Source organism: Ammospiza nelsoni, chromosome 2 (genome assembly GCF_027579445.1).
Source record: "Ammospiza nelsoni isolate bAmmNel1 chromosome 2, bAmmNel1.pri, whole genome shotgun sequence".
Lineage (NCBI taxonomy): Eukaryota > Metazoa > Chordata > Aves > Passeriformes > Passerellidae > Ammospiza > Ammospiza nelsoni.
The window spans coordinates 108,791,043-108,815,239 of record NC_080634.1 but is presented as its reverse complement, the minus strand read 5'-3'; the positions used below and the strand labels follow the sequence as shown (position 1 = coordinate 108,815,239).

The 24,197-nt window shown below is 38.4% G+C and overlaps 1 protein-coding gene across 3 annotated transcripts in view; it reads right to left on the bottom strand.

Moving 5' to 3' along the window:
• Positions 1-23,658, bottom strand: part of GK (glycerol kinase) — a 34,239-nt gene extending 10,581 nt beyond the window's left edge. The window contains exons 1-16 of one of the 3 annotated variants that reach the window (XM_059493620.1): positions 23,526-23,658; positions 15,849-15,922; positions 15,151-15,257; positions 14,527-14,604; positions 13,485-13,564; positions 12,368-12,505; positions 11,985-12,094; positions 11,280-11,346; positions 10,662-10,679; positions 8,777-8,812; positions 8,129-8,196; positions 6,747-6,789; positions 5,989-6,069; positions 4,076-4,154; positions 2,109-2,205; positions 481-565 (exon numbers count right to left, since the gene is read on the bottom strand). In XM_059493620.1, the coding sequence (XP_059349603.1) occupies positions 481-565; positions 2,109-2,205; positions 4,076-4,154; positions 5,989-6,069; positions 6,747-6,789; positions 8,129-8,196; positions 8,777-8,812; positions 10,662-10,679; positions 11,280-11,346; positions 11,985-12,094; positions 12,368-12,505; positions 13,485-13,564; positions 14,527-14,604; positions 15,151-15,257; positions 15,849-15,922; positions 23,526-23,591 (1,227 nt within the window). In that variant the 5' untranslated portion in view covers positions 23,592-23,658. The remainder of the gene's footprint in view (positions 1-480; positions 566-2,108; positions 2,206-4,075; positions 4,155-5,988; positions 6,070-6,746; positions 6,790-8,128; positions 8,197-8,776; positions 8,813-10,661; positions 10,680-11,279; positions 11,347-11,984; positions 12,095-12,367; positions 12,506-13,484; positions 13,565-14,526; positions 14,605-15,150; positions 15,258-15,848; positions 15,923-23,525) is intronic. The other 2 variants (XM_059493622.1, XM_059493621.1) reach the window with 2 other exon arrangements.
• Between the last annotated feature and the right edge of the window lie 539 nt (positions 23,659-24,197).

Sequence of the window (24,197 nt, the reverse complement as noted above, 5' to 3'; positions counted from 1 at the left end):
GTGAAGGATGGAACAGGCAGGAAGTGAAGCCAGCTTTCCCTTGGTATGTTTGCTGCTCTCTTGCCTTAACTCCTTTTTGTTCTTGTGTACCAAAAGTGACATAAGCCATCTCTGTCACAGCAGACCATAAAGTGTAGTTTCCTACACCAATGAAGCTTTGTAGCTATGTCACTGGCCCTACCATTCTAAACATTCTGTGTTTTGCCCCTCAAAATATTCAAAAATATGTTCACCTTATTTTACATGCTGGTAAAAAGCAGCATTACCACTCCAAAAAAATGTGGCACACAATTTTAGCTAAGTCCACAGGAGCAATTTTTCAACATTAGCAACAAGTAAAGACAACAATAGCATCCAAGTACAATATAAAGCATATGACTAATCTTCATTAAATTTTTTAAATCTCCTCTTTTCCTGAAGAGCTACAGTTCCTGTTATCACACTAATTTACAATGAATTTAGGACCCAATTTGTCTTTACCTCTCGTGTTTGAAAGCAGACTGCTTCTAGTGCAGCGAAGGCAATGTGGTTTTTATTTGTAAACTGAGTAAGGCCACAGATGATACTGTTGAAGAGAGAAAAAACCCAATTAGGACACTCTTCTTTATCAGACATAAACCTATACTTCACACCTAGGTCCTCTTCAAATCTCATTCAGTTCTATTGTATGAAGACTACTTTTTTAATATTAAAAAGCTTGGATTTTAAAATCTAAACTAATTTTCCTGACAAAGTGTTTTCAATAGTCCAATCAATAGAGCTGTCACAAATCATCCATACACACACACAAACAGCCCCACAAATTCTAGTCTCTCTTTAAGAAAAAAAAAAGGCTTGATTGAGGTTGATTTCTCTTTAAAAAATAATAGAATTTATCAATAAAATCTTAAAGAATTCTCTAATGTTTTCAGTTCTTAAGGAAAAGCCTATATGGCTCATTGCTGTTCTCTAAATGTTTGAAATTGTTTTCAGGTCCAGTCTGATAATTCGTTGCTTCTGAACTTTCAAAGAGATTTTTGGGTATGGGAATTATGCTACACCTAACCATGATTAACTAAGCTGAATTCTGCCAATATACTCTGAAGAGCAGAGCAAATAATCATCTTTTACTCTATTTCAACAGCTGAGGAACAGCACAGTACTACACAGAAATACTGCTGGATACATGCAAGCTCATAGATATTAAAGGACATTTTTTATTGTTACCATTCCAAAGATCAGTTTTTAACCATTAAAAGTTAAGTATTCTGATATGAAAAACTGTAAAAACATCTAATTCAGAGATTTTTCTTTTTCCTTAAAGAAAAAGATACATACAAGAAGCATCTGAATTCTAAAGATGGAACTACCTAAAACCTTGGGAATAAGCTAGCCTTTAAGACTTCTTTTCCCAGTCTAGGAAAGTTACTTTTTAATTTTGTTATGCTTGTTATATTTGTTATGCTTCCATGACTGCTATGGCATGTTGTGATTCCAGCAACAGTAGGCAAGCTCACAACAGCAGAAAAGACAAGTGAAAACCTATTGTTTGAAATATCACAGGTGGTTGAGGCTGAACTACCAGGAAAGGGGCTGTAGAAAAAGGACTAGAAAGGAATTTTCAATAGACTGGAAAGAACACAGTATACAAGGGGAAGGAGGCCAAGTGGGAAGGAATTACATGGCCTGAAACTGAACTCAAAATACTAATCAGCACAAAGTTCTTTCTTTACTACTTTTGTTGCCTGACAGTTCACAGGAATGCAGACCTCTTCTTTTACTGTAGTGAGATAAAAACCCTTTCAAAACCTGAAATTTTTTTCCCTGCCCCACACTGGTTTTGGTTCGTTGTTTTTTTTTTTTTTTTATTTTATTTTGAGGAGGGGGACAAGGAGAGGAGAGGAGGATCAATAGCTGGGCTAGCTAATCCTTCCTTTCTTCCCAGTAGCAGTTGCTGTTTTGATCAGGTTAAATATAGAACAGAAACACATTAGCTCACAAAAATACCACAGAGAATGATGTATCCCGACACATCAAGGCAACAAAAAGGAAAATTTCACATACCTGGAAGGAATATTTGTAAAATTATTAAATCCCCCTGCAAGTGCAGTGTTCAGTCAGATCCTTACCCCCTTGCACTGGGTTCCCAGTATGGTGCATACAGTCCTGAAAATGCTGGCACAAAGTAGCAGCCATAGGAAGTTCCCACCTCTGCAGCCAGTTGTTCTAAAGCACACACAAAACACTAACTTAACTTTTCACAACTATACCAACACTTAAATACATCACTAAAAGTGTTATCATTTAATCAAGAAAAATATTCAGGATATCTTGGGTAGCTACAAATTTAATCCAGCCATGTATACAACTAGAAAACTAATGCTGGCACTCTGTGCCTTGCTAGCCAGTTTTCCTTTTGCAACAATATAAACAGAAGATGGAGCATAAGGAGTTGTGGGAAATGCAAAATGAAAAATCAAAACTGAAACCCACAACTGTGTACTCAATATTCTGACCTAGATTTTGTGAGGTTTTCAAATGTTATCTATCATGTGGATAAAGAATGCAACCTTCAAAGCAGTCCAAAAGGTCACACTTTACTTGCGTTTAAGTCAAGGCAAGCAAGTGAAAGTGGATCAAGACCAAAGGGAGTTAAGAACTAAATTCCCATTAATTTCAAATGGATTTAGAGCTCCAAATTGTCAGCTTATGTATTTAATCACAAAGCCAGCTAGAAGGAAATCTGAAATTTCTTGATATGAGAAAAATAACTGTGGATATATGAACTCCTCAATACCAAAATATTTGTAGTTAAAAAATAAATTAAGACATTTATAATGACAAAAGAGATATTGCTAATGAACAGCTCTTTCCTATAACAAGAAAGGAGCATTTTCCTTCTGCTTTTGCAAATTTCTTTTGTTTGCATTGATCAGAGAAACATAGCAGTATAGGAAAGGAGTAGTAAAACATCTCCAAGAAGTCATTCTAAATTGATTCTTTCATACAGACTCCACTTAAAAAAATGGAGTGAAGGCAGAAGGAAAGACAAGTTCAGTGAAACAGGAAGAGATGATGGAATCCCTACTGACTTTAACAACACTGATAAAGTTAAAGGTCCTGAAACTTAAACCTCCCAAAGGTCTTGACATACTTGTGAAGAGGTACTGTAGTCTCAACAAATGGCTAATTATGTGATTTAGTTTATGGCTAATTTAGTTTATATTCTTCTGTATGATCTTCACAGCTTTCTTTCAGAAAAACAGACTGATGCTCTAAGTTTTTCCTGACTCTTTGAAGTTTTATATTAAATTTTATTTCTAAATTTTCCTACCTTTGACTAAGATATCAATTTATTAAAAATATGTAGTTAATTTATTTCAATCCTAAATCTCATTTAATCTGTCACTTTCAAATTTTTGCCTTTGTATGCCTCTGACATTTTTTATTTTCCAAATTTTGATATGTTCCTAGTTTTTATCTTACAATCTAGTTTGTTTCAGTTCATCTGAATTAGAAAATATCAGCTACACAAAAGCTAAAGGATTACTGCATTCTCAGCTGTAGAAACAGATTACCCTCCTCCACATCTCTTTAAGAGGCAACTTTGCAAACTGAGATCCCTAACTCAATGGATATGAAACCTACTACATGAATATTACATACACTTGCAGGGCCTCAGGTTCTCATGTTTATGACAAGAATATGTAAGTTTAGCATCAAATATATGCTGGTTTCTGTAATATAGACTTAAATACTCTTGGCTCTGGAAACTTCAACACTGCATAAAACCAGGAGATGCTCTGTAAGTATAGTATCTTCCTGAATATCTGATTACCAGGGAAACTACTAAAAAGTACAGATTGCAACAGAAAAAAGATGACAAAGCCTTTCCAAGACTGTGTTGATAGGCTCTATGAAATACATGTATCAACAACAATGAGCTCATGGATGCAAAGTAAATTTTTGTTGTGTTTAAACACAGCAAAATATATGCACCTTCCAGCTTTTTACTTAAATATTTTGAGCTTTCATTCACCGATAGAGACATCATGACATTGGAAAACTTAAAAAAACTGTACAGCTCCATACTCACCAACTTCCAGGGAAGAGTTAGCAATACCCAGATTGTCCCTCAGCCAGCGAACGACAGCCCCAGCTATTGCAACGGATCCCTGAAGGAAACAAAGCCACTCCTTTAGGAGACAGCACCTGGCAGCTCTGTGCTGCTTTTAAAAAGCCTGGGGAGGAGAGGTGGCTGTGGCCTCCACCAGCAGGCTCACAGTCACAGCTCACAACAAAGCACAGTTTCTTGGCATCTGGAAACTGCCATGTAAAAAAGGCAGCCTGTTACACAGACCCACGTAGAAAAGGTGCATACCGTATGCTTTTTTCCATGAGGGGAAGTTACAGTGACATTTCCTAAGGAGTCTTCTTGTCTTTCTAATTTATGTCTTCTGAATATATAGTTATGAGGTTCAGTAGCCTCAGACTTCTTTTCCTGACACATCAGTATTTTTATGTTTTGATGTAAAAAAGACTAATTATGTCTAGTCTAAATACAAACATCCAGAAAGACAGAAAATTTAGGCACTTGTGCATTTGCCAGCAAAATTGTTCTGTTGCCTCAGCAAATGGCCCTGAATGGCTTCACCACATCACAGATGGATGGCATGGCTCCCATCTAACCCCAAAGCCAAGTCCAGTAGACTAATTTTAAGTAAAACAGTAGCAGCTTTATATTTTCATTCCAAGCCACTGCTAGAAGGGGCAGGGGTGTTTTCTAAGCAGCTGGCTATTACAAGATACCAGTTTGATTAAAGCAAAAGGCTGAATCCACATTTTCTGTCTCTCTGCAGTGTCTCAACCAGCAGACTGTAGATGATTCTAGAATGGATATAGGACAAAGCACACTTAATGGCTTCCGTTGAAGCCATGTTTTCAGATAATATCATTAAAGACTTGGAGGTGAAGAAGAAGCAAAGTGCAGGTGTTTCAACATGCAGGAATTCAAATCACTCTCAAGACAGTTTCAGTTCTTGCTTTAAGAACAAGGGTTAAAAATAAAACAAGCCTCTCACACACCCACACAAAACAAAAATCTCAGAGTTTGCCAGGTCATGGCAAATGCAAGATTCACTTTCCTCAGGGAAGAAAACGGAAATAAACTCAGCCTCCCACATCCTAATAAAGCCACAAACTATTCTCAGAGTGAAGAAAATCCTGTGATGTCTTTCACATGGAAAACACAGTCTGTCTACAAAAGCTCAGTATCAGCATTCAGTGCATGTGATTTGAGAATAATTATTATATTTCAATACTTAGCACATTAAGCAGCACAGATGGAAGAATAATAATTTTGTTGGTGCCAAATAGGTGCTAAGTTGATCTGTGTTTCAGAAGTAGAGCTTTAGAACAATGAACTCCAAAGTTTAAGCTAAATACAATTTTCTATATAATTTGGATACCCTTAGGCTTGTTTGGAGTATTGAGAAACTAAATTCTGTAAGTAGGCATCTAAATGAAAGAGGTAAAAAAGCTAAATGATTAGAGGATTTTTTCCCAGAAATTTGATTCACATTTTTAGAAGTTAGAAGTAAAATCCATTAGAACAAAATAAAAAAAATTAGCTATGACTTTATTACGAGGTAATAACTGAAACATTAGTACTTTCTCCTTCTTTTTTTAAACCTTACTTAGTATTACAAAATGTATGGCTTTTTATTTATAGTACTTATTAAAGATTTGAGAGACTGAGTAACAGAAAAAATGTTGTAGCCATCTAGCTCTGAAAGTATAAATGATGCAATGAAGAAATATTTTTTATTAGATTTCATGATAAAGATTTGAGACAGGAATAACCAAAACCACACAGAAGCCTTCAGGCACACAAGCATAACACAGAGCTAGTTTCATTTCTGCACAGCTGAAGACACCATAAAAGTACCAGATAACAGAAGTAAATAAGAACATACATCATTACAAAAAGGAAGAAAGTACTGAACTTACCTCCAGTGCATAAAAAGCAGGTTTGTCTTTGCCCATTTTGTAAGCTAGTGTGGTTAAAAGACCATGCTCAGAAAACACACACTAAATGGGGAAAGGGAAAAGAAAAGGTAAAGCATGAACAGAGGCAGAAAATACTTAAATAAAAACATTCAAATTATAATAAACAAGGGACCAAACTTTCAAATGAAATATGCAAAGTTTAAACAAAGTAAATTATCAGCGACTCTAAATAAACACCTAAGATAGAGTACTCAGATTGCTGGTGCTAATTCTTGTTTCTACAAGCTGCTGCAGATCTTTCCATCTTCCTTATAGAAAAGAATTGGGGGTCTTCAGGGGGAGATGTAAATGAGAAGGAAGCCACAGAAGTTTTGTGCTATTTATTCAACTCCAACTACAAAGAAATGATGACAGAAAATGAAGAGAAGAAATAAAACAGCCAAGACAAGGAAAAAGGCATATGGTAAAATAATATAACACTTAATCCTGTCTGGGTGACAAGAAACAAGGGAAGAGCATGAAACTTGTTAAGAAAAGTTCTGTTTGGAAACTTAAGGAGATAGGAAATGGAATCTTACAGAAACACCTTAAAAATAATTACTACTTTTATTCTTTCAGATTTCAGTATGTGCTTTTCCCTTTGGCTCGCAATATAATTGTTGTTAATAAGTCCAAGAATGGCTAACATAGAATTGTGTTTCAGAAGTTAAATAGATTGTGAAAAACAAAAAAGCAAACAACTCAAAAATGCAACTGACCTTCTGACCTGTGTTGCACAGCAAGAAACAACCTGTTCCGTACCTAGCATGAAAACAAAGCAAAGTTAAAACCACAATGTTTAAAGAATAACCTGTTACTGCACTCCATGAGTCCCCCGTGAAGAGTCAGGACACCACTTTTTGACCCTTGAAGGTTTTGCCACCATTAACTGATGATACAACTATCCTCAAAAAGTTGATCTGAATGCAGCCTGAAAAATCTAGTCACATGTCTTTCTCTCTCTCTCTTTTTTGTCTAACACTTAATCAAGGAGAGATATGGCTGAAAACTAAGCGTAAATTCCTCTTTGGTGGCAGTGTTTACCTACTTCAATTTAAGCTGATTATGAGATCAACTTTATAAAATAAATATTTCACAATATTAAATGGGAAATTTTAAGAAACTTTGTTCCTTTCAGAAAGAGGGGTTTCTTTAGACATATCCCATTCAAAAATTTCTAAAAATGGCATGTTTCCCATTTGAAGACCAAATCATCTATGTGCGTGCATACACACTTCTACAGGAACACAGTTTAATATAAGGAGTACAAAAATATTATAAACCACTCCAACTTACTCTAAGAAGTCATTTTTGAGAAAAATATTCCTTACCTTTTTAAATCCCTCAAAACTAATACCTTAAACCAGTCCTGAGATAGCCTTCATTATATTTGGAAACAGAAATAGTAAAGCAATAACAGAAATGAATTAAAACAAGATAGACTAATATGTAACCATACCTGTGAATCTCCCATACTTGAGTGTGTATGTCCCTACATGCTTAGCTAAGCACCTGGCTGTACATGGAACAGTAAGTCATTTCAGCAGACAGCTTCTCCTCCCATGATTTTTTTATTATACCAGTTGCCTGATTTAACTGATCAGCTATTTTAAACAAAGGACACTAAGAGGCTGAGAAACAGGAAAAAGCAAACATAAAATTCTCCACTCTGAGTGAGACATAAAAGCAAAACTAAGCACTGCAATTGAAACGGACCTTTCCCATCTAGCAAAGTGTCATTCAAGTCTATGCAATCTAACTCACCGTACTGTATTTGCTTAACCTTAGGTCACCATTTAAATGACACTGCAAATGTTTTAATCTGTGTTTTGAAGAATGTTAAAATGAAAACCCCACTGTCACATAGAGATTTTCCTCACAGTGGCTGTGTTACAAAATATACCTCACAAGCCATGTAACTTTAATATCTTTACTATGTAAGAGTCAGGACATGGTTTACTTTGTGGGTCAACACACTCAAAAGGTAGATGTGTAATTAAACGTTAATTACAAAAGAGTTTGGCAGTTGCCTGAAAGAGAACATAATGCTAAATTCAAAACAGAGCAGGGTGTTTATCTTATTACTTTCCTAATAACTTACGTGTTTTTTGCTTGTCCATCTTGAAAGCACATTTGCCCAACAAGAGCAGCATGCTGGTCACCCAAGCACTGAAAGTGAAAGATTTTTTTCCTTTAGCAAATGTCCTCACATGAATTTCATATTTGTCTATAACTCTAATCTATTAGTAGCACATGGATAATTGAAAGCAAGGAAAAACCTACAGAGGAAAGCTATGCTTTTTATTACTCTTCCCTGTAAGAGCTGCAAATGAGATGTGTTGTGCTACTTATGGTGAGCAATTTATAGAAATAAAAACTAAAATTTACTATCTTTACACGTTATTGGAAAAAACTGAGAATTTGCTCAGCATTTCTGGATTATGTATATACTTTTTTTATATATATGAAGCAGAGCTTGCTTCCATTTTGTAATGTTAGTCATTTACTTAGAGATACCAAGTTTCCAGCTAAAGCTCTCACTTGTATTTCCACAGCCAGACCTTAATAATAATGGATCAAGCCAAACAGTGATTCATCTACAAAAGTTTACTTCCTGTTTAACCTGAAGAAAAAAACTAAAAACTTAATTCACAGCAGGATTCACTCATCCTTAAAGTTTTTTCCTGTGATGCTACATTCATGCAGTTCTAGGCTGTCATGCCAAAAGCTACGTTGAAGTAGGACTTACCCCAGAAATTGGTACACCTGTCAAAGTTCCAGATTCCTGTTTTGCAAAAAGTGAAAGAAAAACTCAGAGTTAGCTTTCCATGACTAGAATTGAAGGCAATGAAAAATAAGCTAAACTTCTAATGCTCAAAGGAAAACAAAGAAGGGTCATGAAAGCAACACGGCTTAGCTCAGGCGTACACTTTGTTTCAGCTTAATGCAGCTCATGTCTAAACCACTAAGAAATGAAGAGCAGGAAGTTTACAAATATAGTTCATGTGACCTCAAAAGTTCTTAGTATAAGTTTTCTTGAAATAACACTATACAGAAAATCCAGTTCAGTGTAATCTGTGCAGTAAATGCCAAGTGTAAAATGCAAAAGTGCGAAATGGTAAAGTGATCACGAAAAAAACATGGCTGTGATGACATCCTAATCAAAGGCAGATGCCTGATGTTAAGATTTAGCATTTTAAGTCTCAAGTAGGATTTCTTACAAACACTACCAGAGTTTTTCATTTACATTCCTGTTACAGAATCATAAAATCATTTAAATTGGAAAAGACCTCTTCGATTATCAGGTCCAACTGTTAACCCATCACTGCCAAGTCCATCACTAACCCAGGTCCATAAGTGCCACATCTATACGTCTTTTAAGTACCTCTAGGGATGGTGACTCCACTACTTCTCTTGGCAGCCTGTTCCAATATTTGACAAGCTGTGAAGGCTCTTGTTTTATCACTTGTTACCTAGGAGAAGAGATTGACCCCCACCTGGCTACAGTCTCCTGTCAGGCAGTTATGGAGTGGTAAGGTCCCCTTCTGAGCCTCCTTTTCTCCAGGCCAAACACCCCCAGCTCCCTCAGCTGCTCCTCATCAGACCTGTGCTCCAGACCCTTCCCCAGCTCTGCTGCCCTGCTCTGCACTCACTCCAGCCCCTCAGTGCCTTTCCTGCAGTGAGAGGCCCCAAACTGGACACAGGATTTGAGGTGTGGCCTCACCAGTGCCGAGCACAGGGGGACAATCCCTGCCCTGGTCCTGCTGCCACACTATTGCTGATCCAGGCCAGGTGCCATTGGCCTTCCTGGTGCCCTGGGCACACCTGGATCATGTCCAGCTGCTGCTGACCAGCACCCCCAGCTCCTTTTCCTCCAGGCCTTTCCAGGCACTCTTCCCCCAGCCTGTAGCTCTGCCTGGGGTTGTTGTGACCCAAGGGCAGGACCTGGCACTTGTTGAACTTCACAGAACTGGTCTCAGCCCATCACTCCAGCCTGTCCAGATCCCTCCACAGACCCTTCCTGCCCTCTCAGCAGATCAACATTCTGCCCTACTCAGTGTCACGTGCTAACTTAGTGAGGGTATCCTGAAAATTTTAATTATTTAACTATTTCCTGACAATTTCTACTTGTTTCCTTAAATTGGTTTTTTGTGCAGTTGTGAAAATGAATTTTCAGTAAAGCCATGCAAGTGTATTTCCAATCTGAATTAATTCACATTTTAATTAACTGTATTTAAGGTAACTGTGTTTATAAATGCACTAAAAAGCTCTACATGAATCTGATGTTTAGCTACCATAGGATTAATATTTTTAGAGAGAATGGACACTTTTTCTCATTTATAAAATGCTATAGCTAACATTTATTAGCTAGGAGCTGTATTTTTTATCTCACTATAAAATAAATATTCAACAGTGTGGAAATTAGGACAAACACATACACTGAGATCACGTTTTAGAAATAATTTTGGCATGAACTTATTTCTTTTATCTAATTTTTTTTATCTCAGATTTGGAAACACACAGCAAATTTATTGGCCTAGGAGTGCACTTTTTCTAATCCTTAAACCAATGAAAATGCACAGCATCTGAGCAGAATGAGTAAGGTGGTCAGCCTAATGGAAGCCTCTACTCACCCGGCTAGGACAGATTTTCTACAGCCAGCAAAAGGAAGAAAAAGAAAAAAAAATGGAAAGGGGAAGAGAAACAGAAGTTCACATTTAAAGTGAAGAGCAATTCTGTTCTGGTGGTCAGGCAGTATCTTTTTCCATTTACCTTGCTCATTCATCTTAATACAACTCACTCTTATCCAACCTTCACATAAATAAACATCAACAATGAATTCTAGTGGCATTTCCATTAACACATTAGCAAAAATATTTCAGGGAAGTTAGAATTCTATTTTAAAAAAATCCATCTTGTAACTTGTGTTCACTCAAAATACATGTATTCTTATTTAGAATAGCTCAAATTACCAGAAAAAAGAATGCAAAATCCCAACATCCAGTTTATCCAATCTTGAAGTTTATTAATTAGATGCCACTGTGTCAGAAGAACTGGTGCTGCATTAAAGTAATCAAATACTCAACTTCCTATAACATTATATAATAGTAGGTAATAGCTTACTAATCATAAACCAAAAAATACTGGTCAAGAAAAAAACATTAATCTTAATCTATAGAATCTGTCCAATCCAAATGGATACAGCTATACTTTTTACAAGATGAATTTCACACAAATATTGGAAAACATACCATCACACCATAAATCTCAGAGGAGCTTCGTATGTTTGGAAGTATTTCCATAGGAATTTCAAAGAACCTGAATACAACAAAAAATAATGTATATTATGTAGTCAGTGCTAAATCAGAAAGCATAAAGGAACTTTTGTTTCTAGTTTTTAATCTACATGTTTTTCCACTTGCTACAGTGGACCCTGAATTTTGGAGGAAAACAGCATATATTTCTATCTTTGAGGACCTATCCAACTCTTTTATATAGAAATTCATGCCTCTTCCAACAGTATCTTAATAACACACTTATTAGTAAATTGAAGTCTCAAATAGAGATGCTATCATTCCAGCTGCTGTACAAATTTGATTAAGCAATAAAAACACTATTAAATCACAGTATTCTGAGTTGGAAGGGACCCACAAGGATCTGAAGTGATTGGCCCATACAGGGATGGAACCCACAACCTGGGCATTATTAGCATCATGCTTTAATCAACTGAGCTAAACTGTGTCCACGAACCAGGCCTCCACCTACAGAAAGATTCTGCTACTTTTATTTAATCCAGACCATTATAAACTGGACATCTGGAGAACAATGAATCTTAGTTATTAATGTCAACAGCAAATAGAACAGTACCTGCTGATCTTAGTTTAGATAAGAGATTCTTACCTTTAAACTAGTTAGAAACTATTTAAATTATAGTATTACTGAAAAACTGAGCTTACTTGCAGAGCTCAGGATCCCATTCCAAGGAATGAATGTTGAACAACATTGTTCTACTGGCATTGGTGACATCTGTACAGTGAATGCCTCCATTTATTCCACCTGTCAAACTCTAAACAAAAAAATCACAGCATTTGTCAAGGAGAAATACAGGCTTACTCCAACAAATTACAAAAACATTTCAAAATCAAAAAGTTTTCACCTTGGGATTAGGAACTCTGGTATTTCATCTTGCAAGGAACCTCATTGGAATTTCTTTAGTAGTTTTTATTGACTGATTTTTATCACTGTGTCATCAGTGGGCATCAAGTATCACATGCATGGAGATTTACATGATATGGGAATTCACTGTAAGAAGAGTGATAACACACTCACAAATACATACCCATATAAGCCATGAATCAATAGTCCCAAACACAGCTCTTCCATCCTCAACTGCTTTCTTAATCTCCTCCACATTATCCAAAAGCCACCGAAGTTTCACTGCACTAAAGTAAGTGCTAAGTGGAAGACCGGTCTTAGACTGTAAAATTTAAAAAAAATAATTTAAACATCATGCAAGTATCTTTTCCATAAATACTGTAGTTATATGTAAAAATGGTGATAGTAAGGGAAAAAGAAAATATACAAAACTCAGAAAAATTCCACGAACTTCTGCAATTATTTAAATAAGTACTAAGCATACAACACACAAGTCTGAAAACATCAAAATCAAATGACCAGTGCAAAAACAGATAAAGATCAAAGCTGATCTAAATGCAGTTCAAAGATCATCTACGTGGAAAAAGTTGTTTGCAGAAGGCCTGTCTTATCTAGGACATCTCCATATGACTAGACAATAAGTAACAACAACAAAAATGGGCAGGACAACACAGGAAAGATGAAAATTGCATTCTACTAGAACTTGAAAATCAAGTAAGTTTATGCACTTTTTGACATCTGTTTCCTGCCTGTAGGAAACATATAATATAAAAAGTACATAATATTTATTCTATTAGTAAAGGACAACATTAATCAAACAATTGTGACAATTCTTTACAAGCATTTAGTTTTCAATTTGTTATACATATGCTCACAAAAAAAGAATGATCTTGCTCTTTATGAATGATCTTCCTTGTTTTCAGATTGGATGCAATTAATTTCAATATTAAGGCATGAGAATGGATAATACATTTCATACCAGTAAATTATTTCCCTTTTTTTTCCTACTTGACTTTAATTTTTGTGTGTAATGTTTATTTTATATTGGCTAGATAGCATAGGATTATGCTATTATCTCACTTCCATAGTGAGATATTAAATAAGTGTTAAACATTTATTTTAAGGAAATGAAAAATTTTATAGTCTCAGATTGGTGTCCTGTGCTCATTTTTTATTATTTGACAAGCTAAGAAGGGACTAAAAACTACAAGTAACTTGGTTTAGGAGAATTTTAAACATATAGATCCAAAACATTATAGATTGCAGCAGGTACCATTAAAATGTTCTGGAATGTCTCCTACCTTTAAAAAATTTTTGTTTTGTCCAGGAATTCTTTTAAGAAGACGTTCAACTGTTGACTGGGTTCTCAGGTCAAGCCACACTAAAACCATGAATAAAATCAATTGATCATGTGATTTAATACACAAAAAGTGACATGTTCAGCCTGCTTCTATGAAACCACAGCTCTTGCCAATGAATTCCTGTCTATTTTTATCTTTTCATGTCGTTGAAAGAATATTGTATTGCCATTGTATTTTAAAGGCACTGTTGTAAAAATTAAAATGGTTGGATAAATCAATTTGATTTAAAAGAACAAATTATTTGAGAAAGAAGAAGGATTTTCCAGAAGTAGGGTATTTACTTTATCAGAATATAAGCAAGTGACTAATGCAGCAGATGACTGTGATTAAACTAAGAGATTAAAACAAATAGCAGGTTGATTATTTACTATTTCTATGTAAACTTTCTACTAAAAGACTGTGTTGTAGTTATCAAGGTGTAGCTGGGTTAAAGATAAAGTTGTTAACTACAATTTATTTGACTATAGACAAGTCCTGGTTTTACAGTCATACTATGTCAAACTATATCTGGCACTTGACCTAAAAAACCAACTCTAGACAATTATCATTTTTCAGCTGACAATATCTGAAAAGCTAAGCAAGTTAAAAACAAAACTCTGAGTATTAATAAGTATTCATTAAGTCATCAATAATTAAACCTATTTAACAGGATTTTCCTTTAAAGTGTAATCACCAGCATCCTGAAAATTTCAAAGAAAGTGATTGGGTGCAAATCAGAGTATTTTGTGCCAGGAACCCCTCAGGAACATAGTGAGGTTTTTTGAAAACCAATAAAGTGATTTATTAAGTAACACTTTTTATGGAATGAGTTTTTTTAAACTGCACTGGTATGTATGCTAACACATATCTTACAACACAGATATCAAAAAATCCAAGAAATTACTAGGCTAGGCCACAACCAGATTTGCACAGGAAACTACAAAAGCTTTTTTTCCACAACATGATCATTTTATGATATTACATATTCAGAAAGCATAGTTACCAATAGCATTATAAAGAGGTTCTCCAGTTGTCTTGTCCCAAACCACTGTTGTTTCTCTCTGATTGGTGACTCCAATGGCTTCAGGACAAAACAGAAAGTATCCTTTTCAGAAGGTTTGTTTTCCCCTTTTGGGGGGGTGAGGGAGGGAACGGAGAGGTGGAGAGGAGGGAGGAACAGGTAAGCAGAAGAGCAAAGTAAATGGGAAATAAAAAGCTTCCAATTTTTTCAAGGCATAATCCAGAAATATTACTTCTATGAGTTCATCTTTGCTGATTAACCTATATGCTCTAAACCTCTTTCTTTTTCAGCCACAAACTGAGACAGCAACAACACTGACAGGGGAAAACAGCTTTCCTAAATTAAAGTCCTAAACTTAATTTCAGAATTTCTTCATCACTCGTCTCAGTGATTTTACAAGATTAGGTTAAGTCTATTTGTAGATTCTGCATTGCTAATACACACGCTTATTTTCTCATTATTCCTCCCCAAAAAACTACTTTCAAATACAATTTAACATTTTGTTTGAGGCTGGCACATGCTGCCACCTTTCTATTTATTCATTTAAAAACTATGGTATCTGAATTGCTCAACCATAGCATGTTAAAGCCCTCTACCCATAAGTACCTCTTATGTTAGTGATGTCTATGTTCAGTTCTTTCATTTTCTCACAGGTCCTTTCCACGCATTCATGGACAGAGTCTAATATTTCCTTTGGATCTTGTTCCACCCATCTTTAACAAACAGTAAACACCAGTTAATAAAAATGTACATAAAAAGAAAAAATAATACTAGTCTGAAAAACAAGCTGATGATTTTAATACAAATATAGCTACAAAACATGTTTTACATATCTACAAAGAGTTTTGTTTTGTTCTATACAGAGGGCATTGGCAGCAACTGGTAGGTCATTTAGGAACAGACAAACAAACAAACAAAACCTCAGAAAACAAAGGAAGGTATTTCTACACCAAGGTGAAGACTGTGATTCAAATGTAAAAATTACCAATTTTATTACCTTAAATGAGATGTTAAAGTCTCATTTAAACTTTAGTTTTAAACTTCAACGTTTAGACGTTAAAGTTTAGATGTGAAATATGTAAATGAGTGACCAGAGCCAAACACCAAGTACTTTTAGTTCTGTAACTCAGGCACGTTCTGCACACCCAGTGGGAGCTATTTCACGCCATTTTTTCTGCCCAGGCTTTTACAGCAGCTGCTGTGCTTCTAAGAATTGTTAATCAGCTTCAGTTTTGATGACTCATAGATAAAAATTCATAAGCTCTACCAAACTCTACACAAATGAAAATAAAAAATTATCATACCCTTCTTTAGGGAATTCTTGCTTTAGTTCCACTTGATGGTGACTCAAGAGCTCTGCTGTTCCTGCATTAAACACCTGCAAATAAATTACACAGTTGAATTTTCTACGAACACAGAAGTTTATACAACAATAATTAACATTTATTATTTTGAACAAATGCAGTGCTGTGACAACAGATAGTAATTTGCTATCATCAACCCCAATATCTATATAACAAGGATTCAGAGATACACACTTTTAAAATTAAGGTAGGCAAAGATTATTTTGGCAAACTTTGCTGTCACTCTGTCAATTTTAACAGCTTTTTTTTCCTTAATGGGTTGGAAAAGAATCAGATCTTTTTCTTGTGGTGGTTACAGAAGTTAAACTCCTCATGCATACTAGAATATTACTCAGTAAAATACCCACTGTTGTTGAGTATAGCATTTCTTTACCTCTTGCTGTGCCACTCTACTGCCAGAGTTATCTGTGTGTTTTCTTGGGTTAGCACATTTTAGGAAGAGTGAAAATCTATGACAAAATCTATGGGACATCTATGTGAATAGATATATGTGAATCTGTGAGAAAATCTATGACAAAATCTATCAAACTAAAGAACAAGAAAGTACCTAAGCAAAACCCATTTTGTTTCAAAACAAACTACAAGTACAGAGCTCATGAACAATCTGACAAAAAAGAATGCCACTGCAGCAACACAACCCATCAAAAAAGAGAACATGCAGAAAAGTAACTTAAATTTGGATACTCTACAATAAGAACCAGCAGAGTAGAGAATCACGAGGACTCTGAATGGGGTGTGCTCAAGGAATCCCAAGTTAGAGGTCGTGCCTTGCAGTAGAAGCTCATGGAGAAAGCACAGCAAGCCTCATTAACCAGCAGTGACTGTTCCCAAAAGGAATCTCTGCCGAGGCCAAGCTGAGGGAAACATTCACCGGTGAAACGTTCAACTGAAGTGAACAGAGGGTGAGCCAGAGGCCTGGCTGGGGGCAATCCTGGGGGAAGGGCTCTTTGTCCACAGCACCACACAGAATCTTTTGTGTGAAGAACCTTCTGGGACCTAGAAAGGAGAATCTAGCAGCAGGTTCAGGTGAACTGCAGAACGTGTCAGTAGGACACCATCCTCCTTTTCATGGCAAGCAGAGCTGAGCCAGATTTGGAAACCACTGGCATGCTGAAGAAACAAAATTCAGTTATATCTGTCCACCCTCTAGGGTACAACTGAATGTATTCTATACTTGTTAATGCTCTCTTCTCATACCACAAATTTTAGGGGTTTCTCTTAAAGTTTTTAATCCATGAACTCTTGGTATCATCTACATAGTACACTTTATCCTGAAACTATTAGAACAACTCTGACAAAAAGGAGATGAAGTTCTGATTCACCAGTTTCTTCAGAACCTTAAAGAGCATCTTTAGAGTGAAACTTTGATGTTTAGAAACATTGGACTTATATATTAGAATTGCAGAATAATTCAGGCTAAAAGGGACCTTGAGAGATCTCTAGTACAACCTCCTGCTCAAAGCAGGATCAGCAATGAGATTAGATCATATTGCTCAAGAACTTTTCTAAGCAAGTCTTGAAAACCTCCAAGGATGAAAACAGCACAAACTCTGGAAAACATTGAAAACTTCATTGCCCAGAAAAGAAGTCTTTAAAAGGTACATGATCATTCTTTTCTGCTATCAGCTCAAAAGAGCATAGAAAGAGCACCACTGAATTATTGGTACTTTATTTACTTATCTGTGTTCCATCTATCAGCTCAGGCTTGACAGGAGTCTATCCTATTAAAGAGAAAGCTCTGTCAGTACTGCACATTAGGAAGCAACTTGCATAATGGGATATGGATCTCAAAATGCTACACAAGACACTTAATGGAGAGGTTGTTTTGCATGTAGGCAGTAAGATTTCTTTACTTGAAATAGCTTTCCTGCTAAAAGCATATTCAAATTTACTAGGTTTTTACAATAAAGACAGAGAGATAGAAGACTTTATTTAACCTGTATGTTATTAAGTTATGTATCTGACATACTAGTAATGTTAAATATCATGTGGTAATCATTCACCACTAATCATTCAGTATTTCTTGAAACAGAAAATGCAAAGGATTCCTACTGGTAGCAGGAAGCACAGATTCCATTAGATAAAGTCATCAAGCGAATGTGGAGTGTGTGGCTTGCAGACACAGCAATAAGCCGTGACAGGAATACATTTTCAATGGAAGCAGTAACACTATGAATGCACACATTTTTTCATATCCATAGAGAAGAACTAGACAAACACTTTGCTAATCCATCACAAACAAGCTGCAAGCTTCTGACATTCAACAAAAGCAACAGACACTCCCCATTATTCAGGGCAAGGGACTAAAAAGTTTCACTGGGAGCAATCCCTGTTTGAGGCCACGTTGGACAGGGCCCTGTGCACCCTGGTCTAATGGAAGCTGTTCTGCCCATGGTGGGGGGGTGGAACCAGGTAATCTTTAAGGTCCCTTCTGACCCAAATCATTCCATGATTCTGTGACTTCTACACCGATAGACAGAATTCTGACACGTGGAAAAATGAATGAGTCACTAAATTTAAACCTACAAAATTATATATAACATAGGGAATAAATAGAACATATGGGACCTCAAAGCCTTTCTTTCCCACTCCCTCCAAAAAAACACTACCGTTGTCAAAAAAATTCCCTATGTCATCCCTGTTTGACAGTGGAGAGATAGAAACTAAGTGAGAATAAGTACAAATAAATCAGATAAGGTCAATACATCCCTGTTGAAAAAGGTTTGAAGTGTATTTCTGTAATTTGTTGGGACTAGAGGTTTTCAAACCTTTCATATTCATTTACAACTGATTCAAGTTTATGCTCCTGACCTCTCAGTTGTGTGTGGGGAAAGCCAAAGTCATTTTTGCCCTAATTTCATCAGCATAAATGAAGAATTGTCTAGGCTATTTGGACTTGTACAGCTGTCTTGAACAGAGATGAAAGTGAAAGCCACCAGATGTGTACCAAATTCTCTAGTGAGAGATTAAAAAAAAGGAACAAATAACATCCTCCCTCTACTCCCAATGCAGAATCAGAGCTGGAGCCTTGAGTCTCAGGAGTGCAGAGAAGAAAGGCCTACATAGGTGTCCTGGATGTGAACAAGCAGAGAGGCACAGGGGCTGGTCACTTAATTGAAGATTTTTATAGGGTCTTTAATATAATAATAATACATTACATCACATAAAGGGGTATGGTTACATATTATTACATATTATTGTGTATTACATTTATGTTTTGTTGTCTTAGTGGAAAAGAATTAATATCAATGAGTTGTAACAATTTTCAAGGAATGAACAGAAATAGGAGGCTCATGGAAGTGATGAAAGAAGCTGCACAGCTGAAAAGACAATAATGAAAATAGATTTTAGAAGTGGCTTTTCACATCTCTCAAGCTTTGTCATGTAACTCTGCCTGCAGAAAAGCTATTTCTGTTATGCTGTGCTGTTTCTTCATGAGTTTCTGGCAAGCAGGAACAGTCATGGCTTTGCAGGCAAACAAGTTCAGAGCTGGAGTTCTGAAATTGCATCGAAATCAACACAGCTGGGGCAAGAAAAAGAGACAAACAATCATTTCCCTCTCCAGTATTTAACTAGGAGTAGCACAATCAGAATTTATGAAAAAGTCCAAGTTTAACAAGCCTCCTAGAAATTACCTTCCTTGGAAGGCTCGTGATGAACGGATTTCTCGCGCCTTCTAGGAGGCGCTTACAATTATGGGATTTAAAAGTAAAACTACACTGTACTTTAAGTGATAAGACCTAGGGGGGAAACTTTATTTACAGTATTTTTAACCCTTCTTGCTAGTTATACAATCAAGTTTCTCCCAAAAGGTCATGTTACTTCAGAAGAGGGGTAAAATGAATGCCCCTCTGAAGCGAAAGCTCAATGGGTATGAATGTCTTCCTTACCTAAAATCAGGTTTTGTTTATTGAAAGAATGCTTGCAGTGTAATATAGCTTTATTTGATTGTTTCTTCTGGAGACAAAGTATAGGAAAAAATAAATATTTTGCAAAGGTAGAAAAAAAACTGTCCTGTGTCTAACTGACCAACTTATAACTTGAAGTACTGTGTAGGGACTTCACTTCTTTCAATTCTTGCTGTTCCTGGATAAAATGACAGAAACACTATCCAGCAAATACCTTTAAAGAGATCAAACAATGGTTCAGCTGGCCATTAGCTCCTGATCCCAAGACTTTTCACAAAAGAAGTTATAGTGTATTTTTATGATTCTTGAATAATACAAGATGGAACACAAGAGATGAAAGTATTTGATGAAAATATTCCATGAAACATCTTGGCCAGAATTCAGTCATCTGGGTACACTTATTTAGCCTATCCAATTTAAGTTCCTGCTTGATATTTTCAAGAAAATGAGCCTTAAGCAATTGTCTTATGAGCACTGTGCTCTCCCCGGTAACTCTGAATCTGTTACTCATGTTCAACCCAACTTAACAGAAAAGTTACAATCTCAAAAATAATTGTAGTTCATTTTGCAAAATTAGCTAATAAAGGTAAAGATCCAAAATAGGGTTGTGGAGGATAAAGCTACAGCACAAAAGTACCACTGTATGTGTGCTGTGTGAGAGGCAAGGCTAAAGGAGGAGTGACGGTAACAGAAATGCGCCTGATTTTGGTGTTCCTTCAGCCTCTGTGCTCATACAGCCTCCTCATTCACAAGCAGGAGAAACAAAATTTGTGTCTGCACACAGGATAATTCACTCTGAATCTCAGGAGGTCACCTAGCCTGACTCACTGCTCAGGTAAGCCTGAATTTACAACCAGGCTGTTCAGGGCCTTTTTCAGTCAGGCACTGAGCATCTGCAAAGATGGAAATTCCACACACCTTTCTCAGTACCTGATCTGGAGCCCTCATAGTGAAACATTGCTTCTTTACATCTATTGGAGATCCCACTTGCAGCAGCTTGTATTCACTGCCCACTGTCTTTTCCTGTGCATGTCTGAGAAACGGCTCACAAACTGTGGTTACATAGCTGAGGACACCCCTTGAGCCTCTCTTGTGAAGAAAGAACCCCTGATCTCCCAACCCTCCTTCCATGGCCCTGTGCTGCAGCACAGGGACTCCTCTGGCTGGATGAAATGCAGTTCTTCCAGCTCTCATCCTCTGCAGGGTCCAGCATCAGCCCCAGTGTTCCAGATGCTGCTTCCTAAGTGCTGCACAGATGGCAACAATTGCTGTCTGAACTTTTCTTAATGTGCACCACCACCAAGATGCATTGCTCACATATGTCCAACTTGATGTCCAGCAGGAGTGTGAATTTTTTCACTAAGCAGCTTCTTAGCATTCTGTCTCGAGTGCTAAACTTTGTTTAACTGTATGAATATTCTGGCAGGCCCCTTGTCCAACTGGAATTTCAGCCAGCTGGCCACCCCCATCAGAGAGAACATCCCAACCCATCCCCATGGCTGTGCAGGAAAATCCTGTGGGTATCAGCCCTCACTACTGACTGCTATGGACACCACTGGTAAAGCTGCCACCTGTAATTGTAAATTTACACTCTGGACTGCTGACACTGCTCTTTGGCCCCATTGGACCAGACAGCCTTTCACCCAGGAGAACTCTTTAACCTGCTCAAAATCATATGTTTTCCATTTAAAAAGTTAGATAACAGTTGCACTGAACTACTGAATACACAAGTGCAAAAAGTAAGCAGCAGGTTGATTTTGACTTGTGACTTGGTGAAGACAAAAACTGTTGGAAACCCTACAGTTAAAAGAAAACGTAGAGACATCACAGTGAAATGTAACAAAACCAATTAAAAGCAAAAGATCAACAGAGCCAAGGAAATAATTTAGGCACAGACAACATCATTACATTCTGGCTTAAAATATTTCAAGGCAAAGTCTCTATTCCAACTGCAGCAATCCCTTTCCAGCACAGAATTCTCCAGGTGTTGTTATCTGAATGACTGAGATCAGCTGTAACAGATCTCTGCACATTTTGCCCACTTCTCTCCCTCTCCCCTGTGTTCGGATTTAACTCAGTGATCATGCATCTTATTTGCTCAAGCCCATGCAACTTTATTATCATAATGTAAGTTTATTATCATAATGGCATGATCACACTGCCAAGTTTAAGACAGTGCTGTATGTCGACATGAATGGAGAGACACTGAGATGGATACAAGAATTTAAAAGTGGCTGACACAATATAGTTCTTGAAAAAATTAGGAAGCAATTGAATCCTCTTGTAGGCAGGCAAAATCTCCCCAACTGCATAAAAACCATTGATGAATGTGTGAAGTGTAAGAAATTCCTCCTAAGAGGAACTTGTAAAAACACTTGTAAAAAGAGCTTAAGTTTTACTTCTACTAGTGTTATCCTTTGAGGATAAGAAAAAAGCTAACTTTTTATATACATAAAAGCAGACAGAATTGATCTTATTGCATTACAGGGACCTTCTTCAAGTTTGTTCCCAAAAAGGACTCCTGACTGGCATCCAAGACAGCCCACTGGTGTCATTTGTCAGTCTGGAGTTTCTCTCCGCCCCCAGAGCTGTGTTTTCTCATTTGACAATCGCATGAAGGTCGTGATATTGAGTAATAATGGTAACACAGGTCAGGAAGATATTCTAGTCTCCTGCTTCATGAAGGAACATTTCACACAGGGGAAGGATTAAAAAAAAAAAAAAAAAGGCAGCAAGAGCAGACTAAAACATTCATCTTCCCAATTCATACTTTGCACATTTGACAACATTTTATACCTTGTAAATATCTCTGTTCCATGGAGGAAATTGTCATAGGGCTTTAATTAATTCAAACTACCATGACTTAACTGACTAGGGGACAGTACATTTGTAGAGATTTGCAAACCAGAAGCATCTATAGTAAGTTTCATATATAACAACATTAGTTACAGCCTATTGCATAATACAGAAATAACCAGATCCTTCAACTAAAGGGTCAAATATATGATTAATATATTAATTCTCCTATCCTTAAACTTATCTTTCTCTAGTGTTTAAACAAATCGGTGTTTCACAAGGTGCGCAGGTTCAGCCACCTGAACAGCTACAGTGCCCAAGATGCACTGACACGAGGGCTGGAGCTGCAGCAGTCCCTCCAGCAGGCCCCGGGCAGGTTTTAGCGGGGAACACAGCGGAGTCATCGCATTGTCTGAACACCAGCTAATCACATCACCGATCTCGCACGGATCTATTTCCCCAGTGCCTCAGGACCTCGTCCATTTGATTCCATTCAAATGTATCGGCGAGGTACCCGACAGATTGCAAGCCTGACAGATTGCAAGCCTGACAGATCGCAAGTGCAGCCTGCCCTGGAGCAGCGGCAGAGCCGCCGGGGTCGGGCTCGCCCCGGGACCGCTCCCCTCGGTACGGGCGCTGCCCCCGGCGCCACGGCGGGAACGCGACTGAGGGACAGCGGCGGATCCGGCAGCCCCGGGCCGAGCGGCGCCGCTTCTCCGGGAGACAGGAGGCTGCAGCCGGGCAGCGCAGCGCAGCCCAGCCCTGCGGGCCCGTTCCCCTGCCCTTCCCCAAGGGCACGGCAGAGGCCCCCGCCGGGATGGAGGGGAGCGAAGGCGCGGAAGCCTTGGCTCCCCTCAGGCCGCGGGGGCGCCGCCCGCCCCCGGTGCCGCCCCGATCGCCGCGCTGTGCTCACCAGGAAGCGGGTGGAGCTGGTGCCCTGATCGATGGCTCCCACCAGCGGCCCCAGCGACGCGGCCATGGAGCCCCCTCAGCGCCCGCTGCGCTCCCGTAACGGCCGCGCCGGCACCGCACGGGCAGCTCGCGGCCGGCGGCGCGTGGCTGCCGGGGTGAAGCCGGCGGGGGGGGCGGGGCGGGGGGCGCTGCCTCGCGCATTGTCAGCCCGCAGCCAATCAGAGCCCGGGGCGCGGCGGGGGCGGAGCGGAGGGGGCGGGGCCCGGCTCACGGAGGGGCGCGAGAGGGGCGTGTCACGTGACGAGCGGCGCGCGGCGCGCCCCCTTCCTCGCCCCGCCCCAGAGTCCCTGAGGTGGCGGTGGCGCGCGGGTGGGGAGGAGGGAGAGTCCCGGGGGCGCTGAGAGCAGCGCTGCTGGCTCTGAGGTCAGCCCGGGTCGCTGCGGGAGAGCAGCAGGAACCCTTTTCGAGTCCCTTTTTCGGGTCCCTTTTTCGGATCACTTGTGACTTGAGGCGGCGTTTCACGGAGCGAAACGTGCTTCGCTCCTTTTCGGGGAGAGGGGGAAAGAAACCCCCCATTCTCTGAGGCGGGACCCCGCTGGGGAGGTGCCAATCCTGGGTATTCCCAGAGCGAATGCTGCTGAGGAACTGTGCAAGGCTGAGTGATCGTGGATGA